The 18,904-nt window shown below is 40.8% G+C and overlaps 1 protein-coding gene across 1 annotated transcript in view; it reads right to left on the bottom strand.

The window, feature by feature from the left end:
* Nucleotides 1-18,904, bottom strand: part of BICRAL (BICRA like chromatin remodeling complex associated protein) — a 1,536,848-nt gene that overhangs the window by 662,462 nt on the left and 855,482 nt on the right. Inside the window, exon 7 of the mRNA XM_044061908.1 lies at nucleotides 6,016-6,142. Within this exon, the coding sequence (XP_043917843.1) occupies nucleotides 6,016-6,142 (127 nt within the window). The remainder of the gene's footprint in view (nucleotides 1-6,015; nucleotides 6,143-18,904) is intronic.

Genomic DNA, 18,904 nt, shown 5'->3' with positions numbered 1-18,904 from the left:
CAGGCCTTTGTCAAAGACGGTGACCAAATAGGCCAGAATGACTGGGATCTTGGCTGAATGAGGACTGTGTGCATTTTATCAACACCAAAGGGAGAATCTCTTCCATTTAGCAGAGTACGATTTCCTAGTGCTAGGCCTTCTGGCCTCTTTTAGAATATTCTGTTATCTAGGATGGGGTCTCTCCAAGGTGTTAAGGTATCCTTCATGCTTACAGTTGGAGAGTCTGCAGTTTGGTGTGTACAGTCTTTGTCTTGTCCTGTGTCAATTTGTTCAATCTCTGTGGCAAATGCCATGGTTTCTTGCTAGTCAAGCTGAGTAGCAGAGGGTAACCGGTGCTTCCTTGGCTAGGCTGGTGCTATTAGAATTACTCTTGGTCTCTCTTCCCTTATTTTTAGGAGTGCCCTGGGAAGCAGAGAGATTGGAGGGAAGGCAAAAAAGAAGAGGAAGAGGCCTGTCCAAGGGAAAGAGAAGGCATCTGTTTTCCAGTCTGACTCCATTTTCTCTCCGGAGCAAAACTTCTCCAATTTGCTATTTTCCTTTGTGGCAAAAAGGTCTATTTGAGGCTCTTCCTTTTTTTTTGGCTATAGTGAGAAATATATCTTGATGCAAATGCCAATTGTGGGGGTCTGACAGCCTTCTGCTGAAGTGGTCTGCTAGCCGGTTGTGCACACCTGGCAGGTATTTTGCCAAATCTCTATTGCCAGGTGGTAGATGGAGTAGGAGTGACTCCTCCCCCACACGCCACTTATTTATGTACCACATGATTGTGGTGGTGTCTGTTTTCACTATTAGCACTCCTGGTTTCCTTTTTTCTTGAAGGCTATCAGGCCTTTCTGGACTGCCACAAGCTCTTTTAAGTTTATGTGTTTGTTTCTGAGCTTGTGGTCCCACTTCCCCTGAGTCTGGAATTGGTTGAAATGAGCTCCCCAGGCTACTTCTGATGCATTTGCATTTTGGAACCTGTAGGAATTGGTTGAGTGTAGACAGGCTCAATATAGGCCACCATGTGCCTTCCCTCCTTGGAACCAGGAAGAGTTTGGAGTAAGAACCCCTTCCTTTTAGGTGCATCGGAACCGGTTCCACCAAGCCCTACACTAACAACATCTCTATTTGGGTCAAAACCTCTGTTTTTTGGTTTGGGGGATGGCTGGGAAGTCTGAGGGCTTCAAGGGCTGCTTCAATTTGAGTTTGTAGCCCTTTGATATAATGTTTAGCACCCACTGGTCTCACTGAGGGCCTGATTCTTTTGTAATAGTGATAGCCTTCCTCCTAGTCTGTAAGAGGGAGGGTTGGGGAGGCGAAGGTAGGGAGGGGGGAAGCAGCATGGATGAGTCACTCTTGCACCCTGCCAGGGACCTGTGATCTAGAACTCCCTAACCTACAGACTTCTCTAAATGCTGTTGTCTGTGCCTTTGGCGCTGTCTCTGGCTCCTTTCTCTATGTGCTATGGGTCTTCCTTTGCCTACCTTTAGATTGGGAAGGAATGGACCAATACTTCGAAGGGAAGTTAAGACTGAAACGTGGGGAATGTACTTGCAGAAAGTCCTCAACAGTCTGCATGGATTTCGCCTTGTCCTCCATTTCATTTTGAATACAGACTCCACTTTGGGGCCAGAGAGAAAAATCCTGTCCAAGGGAGCATCCAGGAGGTCAGATATGACATGCTCCGGTTGTGCCTGTTACCTCAGCCAAGCATGTCTTTGGATGACACAACCTGTAGCTGTAGCCCTGTTAGAAGCTTCCATGGCCTCATACCAACAGTGCAGGGAGTGTCAAGCTACCTGGGAGCAAGAACTGCAAAGGTCTATTAATTCTTTAGACAGACTCTTGTTCCCTACTGTCAAAAACTTCTTCTTCATTTGATCCAGTAAAGTTTCCTGGTACTTATTCACTGGCACTGGTAATTTAAAGCCCTCAGAGAGGGTAGCAGAAGTGTAAATCTATTTTGCCAAATCTAATTAGGGCCCTACATTAGGCAAGGGATTTTTGAAGGAGCTAGCTTTGGCTCCTTTAGGACCAGGGATCACAACCTCTGCATCTGCTACAGGATTCTTGAACAGATGCTTGTATGAATCCAGAGCCCTATAAAACCTATCAGGCTTTCTAGGGGCAGAGTCCTGGAAAATGTCATCCACTACCTCTGAAACAGGAAGTGGTTTTGTTCTGGGAGGTTTAGCAAGTCCCTTAGCCTTTTCTTGGACTGAGAGTAATCTTGCGCTTCCCACTGGAAGTGTTCCCTTAAGATGTGCAGTGTTTCCTTGATGGAGATATCCTCAGGAGGAGAAGAAGAGGCCAAGTTCTCCTCTGAGTCAGAATCTTCAAAAGAAGCAATGGAAGGGCCCTCTTCAAAGACAGAATCCTTATTTTCAGAATCCTCCTCTGACTCAAAAGGGTCCGAATGGACCTCTGGAAGGGTGTCCCTTTTGCTTTTTCTTGGAGAGGACACAGGTGGGGATTGTTTGGACCTAACAAGAGAACTCAGTTCTTCAGAACAACCTCACAAGATCCTGCTAGTAAACCTGTGAATGGGAGCTGGTGGGTCTAGGCTGAGTCTGGGAGATGGCCACTTTCTTAGGGATGGCCTTCAGTTTAGTCCTGAAGGTAATGTCCAAAGAAGTACAGGCACCCAGCTCCCACAGGAGAATGGTAGCTGCAATGTCCTGGCACCGAGAAAGAACATCATTGGTCTTAGTGTGGTAATCGGAAGCTGAGACTTGCAAAGAGGACCCGGACCCAACCAATGAGCTGAGTTCTACAGCTTGAAAAGATGTTGAGGGACTTGAAGGCATATCAGACTCCAAACGGGTCTCGATAGGGGCCCGCGCCACCACCTCAGTTGCAGAAGGAGGCTGCGAAAGCTCCTCGCCATAAGCTAGGAGGACTAGACAATGGCGAGCAGGTGTTGTCTGATACCCTTAGGGCCCTGCGCCTTTTCTCTTTCTCCCTTTTCCGCTTAAGTAAATCAGCTTTGGATTGACTGGCAGATGCCACTGGATGCATACAGCTTGATGACTCATTAATGTGCCTAAACAACATCTCAGCCCTATGCCTAACAGTTCTAGTATTAAATTAGGTGCAGAAATGACAGTTGGGAATGCCTTCTTTCCTTGGGACCAAGAACAATTTGGAATGAAATGTCTTCCCCTCAGAAGAGTTGGAGCTTCTTGAATTGTTCCTTGAACCAACAGGCCCTGAAGCACCTCTGGAAAAAAAGGGCCGTTCTTCCTGAGGAGGCTGAGGAATGCCCAAAATGGGGGGGGGGGTTCCAAACCATGTAATCACCCTGGCGAATGATGAAAAGAGCCCAGGGGTCTTGTGTGATCTTAGCCAAAGAGGAAGGGACAGGGAGAAACACAGAGGAGAAAGTATGTGACTGACAAGAACAGGGGATAGTGAGACAGCACCTAGTTTATCAGGAAAAGAAAGATTCTGAGTAGAAGGAGTTTGGGTACCTTTAGCCAGGGGGAGCCCTTCTACCACCCTTTTTATTGTTGGGGGGGAGGGCGAGACTGTCTACAGATTAAAGCAGGCTTGTTAGAGTAATTCCTCAGAAACTTGGGAACAGGTGAAACAAAAATATGCATCAACTCCTGTAAAGCTTTATCCTTTCTTGCACTCCACAACTCCACAGCAACAGGACCAAACAAATGCTTATTATCCAGAGGAGCATCATGGAAAGGCTGAAGTCTGAGCCAGGAATACCTCCTCAAAACAGATCCACAACCAGCAGCCCTAGATGAAGCATCAGCTGCATCATAGCTGCATTTAATGGAATGACGAGCAACTTGGGAGGATGTCCCTAGCAAGACAAGAGCAAAGCCTTTCCCCCCAGAATCAGGAAGATCTGAAATGGCTTGACAGGCCTAACAGAGAACAGCCAAGACATACCTGGTCATATGTGTCTGATAGTTAACAGCTCTAAAGGCCAGGGTAGCAGAAGTATACACCTTCTTACCCAGTCTCTCCATGTTTCTGCTGTCCTTAACAGAGGGAAGCAACTTAGTTGAAGGCAACAATTTGGAAGGCTTATCAGAAGCCACTGACACTACAGAAGGGTCAGATGAGGGACACTTGTAAAGAAACTTGAAGTTATCAGGCACTTTATAAAACCTAACAGGTTTCTTGGAAGCAGGAGTTGGGAATCAGTAGTCTGAGATGCAGTGGAAAAAGCATCCAGCAGGGCAGCAAGAACAAGAGGAACAGCTGAGGGCCAAGGAGACTCCATCTGCAGAAGCTCCTAGTACTACTTCTGAACATCAGACACCTAAGCACAGTCCCACTTGCAAAATACCATCATTTTGGAAATAGTGTCACCAAAAGGGTCAGGACTGATAGACTCTTCTTCCATAGAACCATAGTCCAATGGAGAAGGAATCTGAGGAATAAGTAAGTGATATATGTACTAGCCTCTGTCTAAACCATCTGGAGGTGGTCTTGAAGAGATGTGTACCTTCCTGTGGCAAAAATAAAAAGTAAATAAATAACTTAACATGGTGTGGGCTGATCCTTCTTTTGTCCAAAATGTAGGAATCCATCTCCACATGCAGGGGACTTTGGCCTGCACCATAAGCAGATCACAGGGAGTTAAGCTCATCAGATGGATACCATTTTGAGGCTGATTCTCACATGTTACGAATACTACTGCAACAATGATCACATATCAGCGTACTTTATTTTGACAGTGAAATTCAAAAGTACTAGGCATGTTTGATTTAAAAAACACAATTTCCATCATTTCAGACTGAATGCTGCTAGCCTCTGAAGGATAAGAAAAGTAATAACATTTGGCGGTCTTTCACAGCATTAAGGTTACTGAATGGTTGAAATTAATCTTTGGTTTTCTCGTTGTGTGTTTTTGCAGTAGTTTTGTTCCCGCTTTTGTGGGTCTTAGTTTGAAATTAATCTTTGGACATGAGACTGTAGCTTCCTCTGGTGTTTCTTTAAATGAAGAACTGTCAGAATTTTTATCAATAACTACATTTCTTCATGTACTGATAGTCAAAGCATAGAACAGCATGTGTCAGGAAATGTAAAGAGTATTCCAGATAGTGAGTGAAAGGCATCCTGTGGATGTAAAGAAACTAGAGTACCAATGTATATATACAGTGTAGAAAAAAAGTTCTCAATGAGCATTTGTGACAGGGAATTCAGCCTCAACTGTAATCACAGAGTTTGGTCACCACTGGTTCAAAATTCATTAAAACCACATAAAAAGACTTTAAAGTGTTAAATAAACCAATCCTGGCATAATTTTCTTCTTATACTAGAATCTCAAATATAGTTATCAGACAGGATAGTTCAGAGGTTTATGTCTGCATATGTAATGCACAAGGGTTCATAGGTTGGTACTAGGCTATCGGCCCTAGGGCCTATACAAGCCTAGCCATAACAATTCCCTGGATATTTCTTCCCACAATATTTACTTCCCAATAACAATAACTATGACATTTAAAAAGCCCTCTGCAGTCGACAGGAAGGTATCATACCCAGATGTGCTGATCTTAACTGTGCACACTCCATGTCTCCTACCTCAGTCAGCTTAAGTAAGGAGTTCCCCTTTTCAAAAAAAAAAAAGAAACGGGGGAGGGGAAACCACACTCTGAAAGGGTAACTGACACTGGTTTAGCAAATGATCAGGGAGTGGCTGTGGGATATGGCTGCTGCACTGGGAGCCAAGCGTCCTAAAGTGACATTGAAACACTTCTAGTGGCTGTTCAAATTGGTAACACCCTCATTTGAACAGCTCAGTCAGACAGCCATGGAGGGAATTTAGAGCTGAGTGACTGTTTAAAAGGGGACAGTATACACGTTTATAATTCATCAAGAACATCAGAATATAACAGAGGTGAGCAATCCTGAGTTGCACAAACACTTATGAAACACAAGTTAAAACTGTAAAAAATACTACACTTTGCAATAAGATGTTCTTTTGCCTAATTCCATTAAACCTCAAGCATGTTAGCAGTTCTTATTGTGCACATTGAAATGGATAATAGCAGAAAAGGCTTAACTTACCTTGACAGTTACTGTGACCAGGTGACATCTTATTACTAAGGAGACTGGTTAGTTGTGGTTGCTTTAAACCATCCTGAGGGTCTGACGTAAGGGCAGAAAAAGGCTGGTTCAAAAGTTTCTTCTGAACCTGCAAAAGTAGTAATGAATCTGATTTATTTGTACAGTTAGGTCACAACCTACCGACAAAATTTTTGCCCAAAGCCTTAAGAGATTAGCAAATCAAATAACTCAGAGGGCTTTGCTTACACAACAAAACAGCATATGTTATACTCTAGGCTAGATCTTCTAAGCTTCATCCCACATTTATTCAAACCTCTCAATTGTACAGATTTTCGCAGAATGTCCATAGTTTTGCCTCATATTTTTAGTCTGTTCCTCATAAAATTTGTGGTTTTCTGGCAAATCACTGATTATTGAAGTCACTAAATAATGACATTCATTTGAGTTGCAAACTTCATATCATTTGAAAATACACGCTAATTTAAAACCTGTCATTCTAGCAACTTTCTAAGTTTGTAAGAGCAATACTTAAAATCTGTCCCTATTTTTGAGCTTTTCTCCCCCCCCAAATTTTAGGCTTTGTCCAGATTTCTTGCACTAAGAGGTTGAAAGGTACTGTATGAATACAATAATAAAAAACAAATAAATGTTGCATACAAAAACAGCTTACAACAAAACACAACACACCAATTTTTTGCAACCTGCATCATATAATGTTTTGCAACCCACATGCTGATATGCAAAAATATTACAACAGTTTAAAAAGTCAGTAGATTTTTGAAAAGATGATTCTACTGCACATGGCAGTGCCAGGAATTCATCAAGTGTCAGCACTGAATGAAAAGTTGCTAATAGCCTATAATTAACAAAATGCCTGTACTTTAAAGAATAACTCCACCAACAAAACTAGATTTTTTTTTACCATACTGTGACCTTTGCGAGCAGCAAGGTGGCTCTGTGGTTACAAGATCTCTGGCTAACAGTCTCACTGTGGTTCAATCTTGATCTTCAGCTACTATTTACGTGGGTCTTCAGCAGGTATACTGGTTTCGCTCTGCCTCTGAAAAAAAGCTGGTTGACTGGCTACTCTATACTCACCAGATATACTGCACTTACCATTGCTCTTGTGGCCCAAATCATATCTGAAAAGGTCCATGTTGACCAGCTCACTTACCAAGTTTACAAATGAAAAGGTTTAAAAAAATCATGCAGTACTATTGTCTTTGTATCAGTCTATGTGGTTAGCATTATTCTGTATTTCTTATATCCTAAGAGGTCTGACAGGGACTGCCATAATGTTGAGATTTTGTTTTGCAAACTGGCTATTTTTTTTTCCACAATGTAGTCTGTGTCCTCGCTGTGTGATAAAACCTAGTCACTGCAGTCTTGTTTTTCTATTGACTTATAACGGCAGTGCTTCAAAATCCTGCTTTCTTTAAGTGCCTGCGAAGAATACCACTATGTCTTTTGATACAACTCCTTCTGTATTTTTCTAGTTGCAAGCCATTATACTCTGTCATCAGCATTAAATATTTTGCTTTAAATGATTTCCAAAGTGTTTTAAATTTAAATATCAAAACAATCTATAATTTGGGGGAACTTCTTTGCAGTGCTTCTAGAGATTGGTTGGTTCAAGACTGTTTAGTGGTCTAAGATAATTAAACAAGGTGAGTGTGAAAGCATTTTTAAAGTTAATCTTGGTAAGCATGCTGGGAACACAAAATTGGTCCAAATGGATGAAGAGGTGATTATAGAAAATGAGATGCAGAGTGTAGACAACCAAGTAGAAAAGGCTTTACCAGATCAAAAAGGAGTTGAGAGGAAGAAGGCCCTGAGACTTCGAGCAGCATATTAGGGTAAATGGCGCGCACATGATCCCTGCACAAGTTAAAGTGCATTTCAGTTATATTGATCAGATGCATCTGACAACTGCAGAGTTCTGAAGCTAACAGTTATGATTTTTTTTGAGAGAGTAATATGATGTAGTTATTGTATTTTATTTTACTGAATACTCTTCCCCCACCTGCTGACCATCAAGCCTCATCCTACTGGATGTCAGACATATCCGTTGGAACTGACCTCACTCAGAGATTGATGGGGAAGCCTCAGATGACATTGGTTCAATCTGTACTTGATAGAAAAAGAAGTAAGCTTTAATGGCACATTTGGCAATCTGGGAAAATGTGTACAATTGATGGCTGCCCAGTACACATTGATCAAACTTTACGACTCTACTTTGTATAAGAGGCCACAATTTACAGAGGTTATCAGATAATGTCATAGATGTAAGACAAAACATGAACTAGTATTCCCTGTGGCACTGAAAGTGTTTTTCTGGAATGCAATACTTTTAACAATGTGAAATCACAGATGGATAGTACAAGGAGACTATCTTCTGCATTGCACTATACAACGAGGGACACTACTGCTCAGACTGGTGCTCAAATGAGTTCATTTGAAAGTGGGCATTAGTAAAGAATAGTATTTGTGCAGTAATTTGGGAACAGGAAATGGTATGAGAGACTTTTCCCTTCCACAAAGTCAGTCAGACTAAAGCGGAAGATGTGGATTGAACTTGTTATATGTTAGAAGTATGCTCAGAAGACAAGCAGGTGTGGTATTACTTGTGAAAGAATGATAACCACCCTTGCAAAAAGGGTGGTATTCATCGTCCGAGTCTACACAAATATAGGGTGAATGTATGAGTCTCACCACTACACTAATACGCAAAAGCAGTAACTGTGAATGAGTGATTCTGCTTTTGATTAAACTTTTTACATTTGTGAAGAAATGTCCACCTAAACTTCACAAAGCTGAAATTGTGTAAAGGCAGCTTAAAACAATACAAGACTGTGCAAAACTTTCAAACATGTACAACTGCTGCACATGTTCATAACTTTCCGAGTATCTTTGTACATTTTCAGCTGTCAGCACCATGCTGTGCTCACAGCAAGAACTTACACAGATTGTGGCTCATTGCCACTGGCTAAGAGCATGGGGCAACATTTACAGGTTTTTAATTCACTGTGAAGGTATCCTTATATAGATACCATGATTGGGCTTTAAGTAAGGAAATGAGGAAATAGGAAAGATGGGAAAAAGAGGAGAGAACAGGCAAGGGAAATACAGCAGAAAGACAAATGAGGATTGTGCTGTAGGTGATTGGAGAGAATTTTTTTTGGCAGGGGCAGACTCCTCTTTTTTCATCATCATCATCATCTTCTTTTGGCTGTTCCCGTTAGGGGTCGCCACAGCAGATCACCTGTTTCCATTTCTTCCTGTCCTCTGCATCTTGCTCTGTCACACCAACCACCTGCATGTCCTCTCTCACCACATCCATAAACCTTATCTTAGGCCTTCCTCTTTTCCTGTTATCTGGTAGCTTCATCCTTAGCATCTTTTTCCCCAATATACTCAGCATCCCACCTCAGCACATGTCCAAACCAACGTAATCGTGCCTCTCTGGCTTTGTCTCCAAACCTTCCAACCTGGGCTGACCCTCTAATATACTTATTCCTAATCCTGTCTACCCTCGTCACACCCAGAGTAAATCTTAACATCTTTAATTCTGCCACATCCAGCTCAAACTCCTGCCTTTTTGTCAATGCCACTGTCTCAAACCCATATAACATAGCTGGTCTCACTACCCTCTTGTAGACCTTCCCTTTCACTCTTACAGGTACTCGTTGTCACAAATCACTCCTGACACTCTTCTCCACCTCTCTTCCACACTCACCGTTACTCTGAACTATTGACCCCAAGTATTTAAACTCATCCACCTTCGCCACCTCTACTCCTTGCATCCTCACCATTCCTCTATCCTCCCTCTCATTCACATACATATATTCTGTCTTAGTCCCGCTGACCTTCATTCCTCTTCTCTCTACAGCATATCTCCATCTCTCCAGGGTCTCCTCCACCTGTTCCCTACTCTCACTACAGATCACAATGTCATCTGCAAACACAGTCCACGGGGACTCCTGTCTGATCTCGTCTGTCAACCTGTCCATCACCATTGCAAATAAGAAAGGGCTCAGAGCTGATCCTTGATGTAACCCCACCTCCACCTTAAATGCATCCGTCACTCCCACCGCAGAGGCAGACTCCTCTTTTTTCAAAGATATATATATATATATAAGGCAAGATGGGGCTGCTGAGAGGGGAGTTGAGAAAGAATGAAAACAGGCAACACAGATGGAACATTATGGTGAGTACATAACTTCTTTATCTGATACTGTCAACTTTTATTCATTCCTCAACAGTTGGGACAAAGTCCCCAGCTACCTAAAAACCCTGGGTGGACTATAAGGAAGGATATTCTTCAGCACAGTTGAACCAAAAGCTGCTCTTCTTCTCGAGACCAGATCGAATTTGTACTGAGAAATAAAGTTATCAGGATTTGTCCAAGTTGCATCTGCACATATGCCGTCCATGGAAGCCCTGGATAAGAATACTGAAGATGTTGCTATGGACCTGGATGAATGGGTTCAATGGTTTTGGCAAGGACAAACCCAGCTTGTTGTAGACAAATGATATAAAATCCATAAGCCATCTTTTTAGAGTTGTCTATGTAAGTGGCTTACCATATTTTGGAATCTGCAAAGAAGACGAATAACTGGCCTGTTTTTCTGATGTCCTTTGTTCTAAAATGTAATTCTCTGTGAATGCCCAATAAATGTAACATATATTCACATTTGTGTGAAATTTGGAAAAAAAAAACTGGCAGATTAATGGACTGGTTGATTGATTCTGACACCACCTTAGTAAGGAAAAGACTGGTTTATAATGCCAGCCCCTATCCTTATGAAAAATCAAGAGGTTTGGAAGACGAAGCTTGGAGTTCTGACATCCTTCTAGCAGGGATGATGGCTACCAAAAATATAGTCTTCCATGTCATAAACGTCAGGTCACATTTTGCTGCTGGTTGAAATGCGGAATGAATTAAGGCCTGTAGTACTAAATTTAAGTCCCATGGAGGAGGTGATCCTTATAGGGAGGTCTCAAAAGAAGGGTACCTTTCAAGATGGCCTTAAAGTTCTGATGAAGCCAGGGTGGAGTTCTCAATTCCTATGTGAAAATAACAGATGGCAACTAGATGAACTCTAACAGTTAAGGAGCCAGCACCTTCACTGAACATTTTTGTCAAAAATACAAGGACACTATGTACAGGAGCCGAAAAGGGATCAATGTGTCTCTGATGTGCTCAAAAAAAAACAAACCTTCTCCATTTACCTCTGTAAAGTTTTCTTGTGGAAGCTTTATGAGAAGCCAGAAGTATATGATGCACCAGGGAAGACAGCAAATGTTGTATGACTATTAACAGAAGGGGAGAAACCATGCTGTCAGCTTTAGGTTCGAGATATCAGAGTGAATCATGTCCGTCGGGTGACACAGGTCGTCTGAAATCAGATCCAGAATCCAAGGTTGGTAGACTGGATAAGGCCAAAGAAAGGGGAACCAAATCTGTCAAGGCCAGCAAGATGCACTGAGGATAACTTTGCTGTTCAACCAGAATGCTTTCTGCAGAAGTGTGGAAATCAAGGGAGTCAGGGATACACAAGTGTCTCTCTGTGACTCCCCCGGTCGGGATATTAGGGCAAAAAAGCTGCTGCACTTGCTGTTTAGGGGAGATGCAAACAGGTTGCAGCAAGGCTGGCTCCATTGGGGAAAAATCATTTCTGCCACCTTCATATTGAGAGGTCACTTGTGAGGTAGTAGAATAGACCTGCTCAATTTGTCTGGTACAATGATGGACTTCTCCGGAATGTGCATTGCTATCAGAAATCAGTTGGATGAGATCGCCCATTGCCACACTCTCAGAGCTTCTTGACACAATGGTTCAGTTGATTTAATTTTAGACAAGGCAGATTATATGGAAGAAAGTTTCTACTCATGTGTGCCTGACTTGGAGAGGGATGTTGGATGTAATGCATATTGTCAGTTAGACACTAACAATGTAGTGTGTAAAACTAATTGTATTCCTCCTTTTTTCACACGAAGGGGTTCAACAATTCTCTGCCATGGTTAATTTCGCTACAGAGTCAGCATTTCATAATTTTATGGAAAATAAAATGAAATACATTATAATTTAACAAAATTAGAATGGAGGGCTCTTCGGGATTTAAATAATCAGGATGAACTGATTTTCTAGCCTGCGGGCAAGAGAAATAAAACAGTTTACATTATGTGCAATATTTAAAAATGCGTCATGAACATTTAAGTGATGGCAATGTCTATGAAACAATTAGTACAGATCAGTACAAAACAGTCCTGTCTGAGTATTAGGAATTGTTGAATAAAGTTTTTTGACTGGGTTACCTTTCTAAGAAGGATGTTGAAAATGAGTTTAATACTGATGGATGTGAGATGGACATTTTTTATTGCCTCCCCAAAATCCATAAAAGTTTGCATAAACCCCCTGGATGGCCAATAGTTGCTGCATATAATTATTTCTTACAAAATATTGGTTTATTTTTACATGGCTATTTATTACCTACAGTTATAAAGTTACCTTCGTATATAAAGGATACATTTGATTTTTTGGATAAAATGTCTGATTTTAAATGGAGTGGTGACATGTATTGGCTTGTAGTGGATGTTAAAAGCACCTGCATGAGTATACAGTGGGGTATTGAGGCTTTAGAATTTTTTCTGGGGGGGCAACCCGGTAGCCCATTATGTAACAAAATTGGTCCATTTTAGTTTAATACACAACTATTTTGAATTTAACAGAATATTGTATCATCAACTACAGGGAACAGCCATGGGGGCACCTTTTGCCGCCATGTATGCTAATACCTTTATGGGCCTTTTAGAAGTGAAGTACCTCTACAGACATGACTTTATGCAGAAATATGTTATAAAATGCTACAGATACATAGATGATTTAATCTTTGTTTGTAGAAGGGGTATGAACATGGGGGAATGTATTCAAGATTTAGATAATAATAGGTCTGGAATGCAATTCGATGGACTTCAATATGGTAAAGGAGGTAGTATTTTTGGATGTCCATCTGGAAAGACTGGCAAATGAAAAGATAAGAAGTAGGGTGCATAGAAATTTTGAAGATGGTACCCACTTTTTAGATGGACGTAGTTGCCACCCGCCCAACTTACTTAAGGCACTACCTTATGGAGAGTTGCTATGGGTTAAAAGGTTATGTAGTGACAGTAATGATGTAGAGATGGAGCTACAAAGAATGGCTGCTATGTTCCTGGGAAGGGGATATAATAGAGATGTAGCAATGGCTTTTATGGATAGAGTACAATAAAATATTGACCAGATGGACAAGGAAATTAGAAATTGTGACTACAACAAAATTAATAGATATAGAAACTCTAATAGTAAGGAAATATATATAGTTACCACATATGATTTACTAAGTGGACAAGTCTTTAATATTACAAAACATTATTGGGGTTTTCTATTTAGGTTTAAAGAGTTTATGAATGGATTATTTGATACTCCCATGTTCTTCTTTCATACAGGATGGAGTATAAAAGACATGACTGTCCATAGCAGATTTACTACCCCATTAATGAAATGTGTAGGAAGTCCACATATAAGGGAATGATTACCTGTGGCAAGTGTAAAAGTTGTAAGTTTATAGTTAGGACTTTTGATAAAATTAATGGTATATTTTTTAAGATAAATGGGAGACATGGTTGCATGATGGAAGGAAGTGTATATGCATTAAAATGTTTTTGTGACATGTTTTATACTGGGGAAAGCAAGAGGGCTTTCGAGTCAAGACTGCAGGAACATGTTAGGGATATAAGAAATGGGATGCTTGAAAGACCTCTTGCAACGCATTTTAAATTGTATCATAATAGTGACCCAGGGGATCTTCTGGGTACTATTTTGGAAAAAAGTTAAGTATACTTTTTTCTGCACTTATTTAAGATTTGATTCAGTAAATATTGTGTGTCTTTGATTCAGTAAATATTGTGTGTCTCTATCTGCAGTTAGTTTCCCACCCCACCCCCTCCCTGTTTCCTGTTGTGGTGTTAATCTTGGTAGCTTTGGAATTGCCCACCCCTGCTGTAAATCTGTTTTTGCACACTCCTCCTGGACCCATCTCATTTGCTCACTCAACTGAGTACAGTGAGATCATATTTTGATTTCAGATACTCCTACCAGTCCCATCTCCTCTGCTGTGTACAGAGAGAGCACTTGGGAAGGACATTCCCCTATAGTATCTTAATCTGCTCTGTTTCCTCCCTCTACAAAAAAAAAAAAATCCACTTCATCTGCTTTACTGTATTTGTGTTTCTTCCTACTTTATTACCTTGTTTTGCATTTGCCTCTTCTTAAAAGTACTCAATTGAATTTATTCTGCTGCCTTTATTACTGCTTGTTAGTAGCCTGATTAAATTGTAACTGTTATTCTAAGGCCATTGGTTTAAGCACTTGGGCTTCAAACAGTTGTTTTACATTAAAGGAGTACCACACCCACAGACTCAAAAAACATGTTTAAAACATCATGGCATGATGTTTCCTACACTTTAACAGCACTCTGGGATTATTTACAGGATTTTAAATATTTTTATATGTAATTCCAGACTCTGACCACCTGGAGGCTGGCATATTGACGTGGTTTGGATAAATCAGGTTGCCATTCAGTATCCCAGAAATCATTGTTTGGCTCAAAAATGTTACATCATGCAGGCCTCCATTTGCCTAAAGTTCCTGTAATTTCATAGATGTTGCATGAGTACAAAGTACTGAGTAAAATAGAACAGTGTAAGTAACATTCCCTGCTGCTGGATGACTACTTAAAACAGAAACAGTGCAAATGCCACAGAACCCACTCAAAGTGCTGTTTACTGCTGCCTTTTTTCTAATTTAGTTTTAAATGGCACTAATTTGTGAGACAATGAATTCCAGTCCATTTACTTCTCCCCTCCCCCATAACACTTAGCTTCCCTAGCTGTCAAAGTCCTGAGGGTAATTTGACCTGGCAATTCCATTGTTTGGCAGATCTCAGCAGGGTGCTTGACTCATGTAATTTAATCTTTGCTCTAGCATTTCCTTTGTTAGAGGGGACATTTTTTTGCTGCACTATAGCCATGGCCTTACTTGACTGCAATCACATCCAGTAAGGTCTTGCACCAAGGAGCTAAAGAATAAAACGTTTATACTATTAACCAACTTAGATCTTTATTAATTTAAGTGTTAAGGTATCATTTCATGCTTCCACCTTGTTAAAAATTGAGATTTACATGTGCAAAGTGTGTTGGTATGCAGTGTTTGCCTTCATATGTTTTTACTCCACTGGTTGGCTTGCAAAAAATACCTTTTGCAGTGTCCCTGGATTTGTCTTTGTACATACAAACCATATTGCTATATTTTCCCTTTCCTTTTTCTTGTGTCCAGAAGTCACTTATAACAAAGTAATTTATTTATTGATTTTTTTTTAAATAAAGGACATCAAGGTTAACTTACCTTGAATAAGACAATGGATGCCACTGCAAAAAAATCACTGTTGAAATATTTGTGCATGGACAAAATCCCTTACTAAATCTATTTGCCAGCCTCCAGTTCAAGTGGTGCTATAGCTTTAATATACTGGTGTGTTTGCTCATGCCTTCCAAATATCTCCACCATTACATACCAGTTTTGCAGTGTAGTAACCACATGACATGCCCATACACCTTTATCTATCAATATGCAGCTACTCCTGTTCATGTGAGTATGTGAATTCATTTTCAGACTTAAGGTGTGGAAGCTGCACTGAATAATTCTAGGTGCTTATTCAGGTTTCACATGGTGCTTGCTTAGAGCTACTCTCGTGTTAAGCCAATATGAATATGTTGCACTGCCACCTCTGATACCAGGGTAATGTTTTAATCTTTCTATTCCCACACTGCACACTAGCAGTATCTGGTGCAAATACAACAGAGAAGTATGCAAGCGATACATCACCTAAGCATCATTTGCCGTGCAGAATGTACAAGTATGCATACCAAATTTTTGTTTCCAAACATCGGTGTTACTACACTACTACTGAATAAAATGAACAGCACTCAGGCTGGGGGAAGGACAAAGGTGCCATGACATCACAGAATGGGTGGGTCTTATTATTTTAGTTGGAATCAGATGACGGCTGTGGTGATGTCACTTTGGGGGAGGGGACCGATTAAAAAAAAAAAAAAAAAAGTACCTGCACTGCCTGGCCTCGATGATGTCAGTAATTGGGCGACTCCAGCAAGCTTTATTCAAACGTGAGAGAATCATTTTGTAAGTGAAGCCATCACAGTATGAGAAGGTAGGCTTTTGTTACAGAAGTAAGGGGAATTATAAAAATTGTAAATGCTTTATTGTTGTTGCTTTACAGAGGACAATGTAAATAGGGAGGAAAAGGGCCTTGAAGTTGAGGAATACATTAGAGAAACCTGTTGTACTCCTTTAAGAAGGTTTGTGGTCTGCACTGTTGTGGCAGGCAGGTAGCGTACATCCTTCTAAGTTGGGAACTGCTGATTGAAGGCTCAGTGTCTGTTATTCGAAAAGTGTATTAGTTCTGGGTTAAGTACTTGGGCTTCAGGCCAGTCATTTTACATTAAGAAGATTTGTGGTCTGCACTCTTGTGGGAGAAGAGGCTAGATTCTGCCCTTCTAAGCTGGGAATTTCTGGTTAAAGGCTTATTGTGCATGCTTACTTGAACTGTTTCTTTATGAAATCGGTATGCCTTGTTTGCTGTAGCATAGACTAGATTCAGGTCTGCTGTATCTAGCTTTGTTTGTATAACTTGTGCACTGATCCAGGCCGTCTTTTTTGGAGAAGGTTTCTCTGTACCCTAGTGGCAGGAGTCTGCAGTTAGAACTTGTCTGATTGAAGACTTCTGGAACAGGGCTCAGTTTTGTGCTTTTTAAGTGGTTAATTGGGTAAAGTGTTGTTTTGATTGTATCTGCTTTGTTTATATATATACACTTGTTTCCCACCTTTCTGAACTAGTATAGTCCAGTTTTCAGGTCACTGCTGAATCCAGAGCTGTGTTAAAAGTTTCTGTGTTGCCCATACCTTACTTGGATAGAAGGAAGTTTCATTGTTCACCTGTGAGAGAGGGGAGCTTTGAGCAGCCTATCTGTCCCTGGAGGAGTGGTTTCAGCCCAGAAGTTAGTAGTTTATTGGCCATTTTGGGCTAATTTCTATCTCTTTCACTACCCTGCTATAAAAAACACATTTGCACGGTTTTTGCGCTTGTATTCTGCTCAGCAAGTGCCTTCCAGGTGTTCTGCAGAGTCTACAGCAGCAGAGAGACAAAAGAGAGACTTTGGAGTGATTAAGTATAATTTTTCAGCTTTTCTTGCTGTCTTAACTAATTCCGCTTAAAACACCAGTTTTTATAGCGTTTCTGTGATTTAGAAAGTTTGTTATTGCTACATATTATACTTATTTGCAGCCTGCACTTGAATTAAGTCATTTTTGTGTTTAAATAATCTGTTTAACTGTTGTAGGCTACACACTAAAGTGTGATAGCCTTTTCTCTGCATTTAAAGTGTTGTTTTGATTGTATTTGCTCTATTTTCTGAAAAAAAAAAAAAAAAAAAAAAATATATACTTGTTTCCCACCTTTCTGAACTAGTATAGTCCAGTTTTCAGGTTATTGCTGAATCCAGAGCTGTGTTACAAGTTTCTGTGTTTCCCGTACCTTACTTGGATAGAAGGAAGTTATTCTGTTCACTTGTGAGAGAGGGGAGCATTGAGCAGTCTATCTGTCCCTGGAGGAGTGGTTTCAGCCCAGAAGTTAGTAGTTTATTGGCCATATTGGCTAATTTTGATTGCATCTGCTCTATTTTCTGAAAAAAAAATATATATACTTTTTCCCGCCTTTCTGAACTAGTATAGTCCAGTTTTCAGGTTATTGTTGAATTCAGGGCTGTATTACAAGTTTCTGTGTTGCCCATACCTTACTTGGATAGAAGGAAGTTTCTCTGTTCACCTGTGAGAGAGGGGAGCTTTGAGCAGCCTATTTGTCCCTGGAGGAGTGGTTTCAGCCCAGAAGTTAGTAGTTTATCGGCCATTTTGGGCTAATTTTTATTTCTTTAACTTCCCTGCTATAAAAACCACATTTGCATGGTTTTGCGCACCGGGCAGTGCCGGTTAGCTAGAGTTAAACTATTCTCAGCTCCACGAAGTCTACTCTTCAATTTTTCCCCTTGGAACTAGAGAAACCTTCAACTTTAGCACTCAAACCATTCATTTCACAGTCAAGCACTTGCTTAAAACTCATAGCAAGCACTAATTAACCCTAGCACTAAACCCCCCTATACTGTCCAGAAGGACAAGGCTCTCTATTCGTCCCCACCAGCCAATCAGAAAAACAGCTTACTCTACCTATTCAGGCATGTCCAAAGGGCAGTTTCCGGTGTACTCTTCAGTCCAACTGGTGAATCTGGGCATTTTGAGGCAATGTTACAACTGCCTCATGTACACAGACAATCTTCTCCTCCTACCACCAAACACTAATATATGCGAGAGATGCAATTATACAGCCAATCTGGAGGCAAAGCTCTCTCAACCCAAGACTGGAACTGACAGTCAAGAGGAGAAGGGTAATACTTGCAATACACCACCAGTCTCGCATAGACCTAATAAACCAACACCGGCAAATACCACACATGAATACATGAAAACATACTCGGAGGCTTTAAATAAAAATCTGTAAAAGCAACAGAGACCTCCAAAGCAGACATCCAAGCAACTTCCACACCCCATCACCAACCATCACCACATAACACAAGCGCTCAGGTCACTCCAGAACAGGTACAAATACAACACTGTCATTGTCCATGTTGGCGTGAATGACCTCAGACGTACCTCCCTGGACTACATGAAATGAGACGTGGAAGAGCTCTCTGATCATGTAGCCCAAGCCGGTATGACCCT

Source organism: Protopterus annectens, chromosome 1.part0, assembly GCF_019279795.1.
Source record: "Protopterus annectens isolate FY-2018-M chromosome 1.part0, PAN1.0, whole genome shotgun sequence".
NCBI lineage: Eukaryota > Metazoa > Chordata > Ceratodontiformes > Protopteridae > Protopterus > Protopterus annectens.
This window is presented reverse-complemented; position numbering and strand designations above follow the sequence as displayed.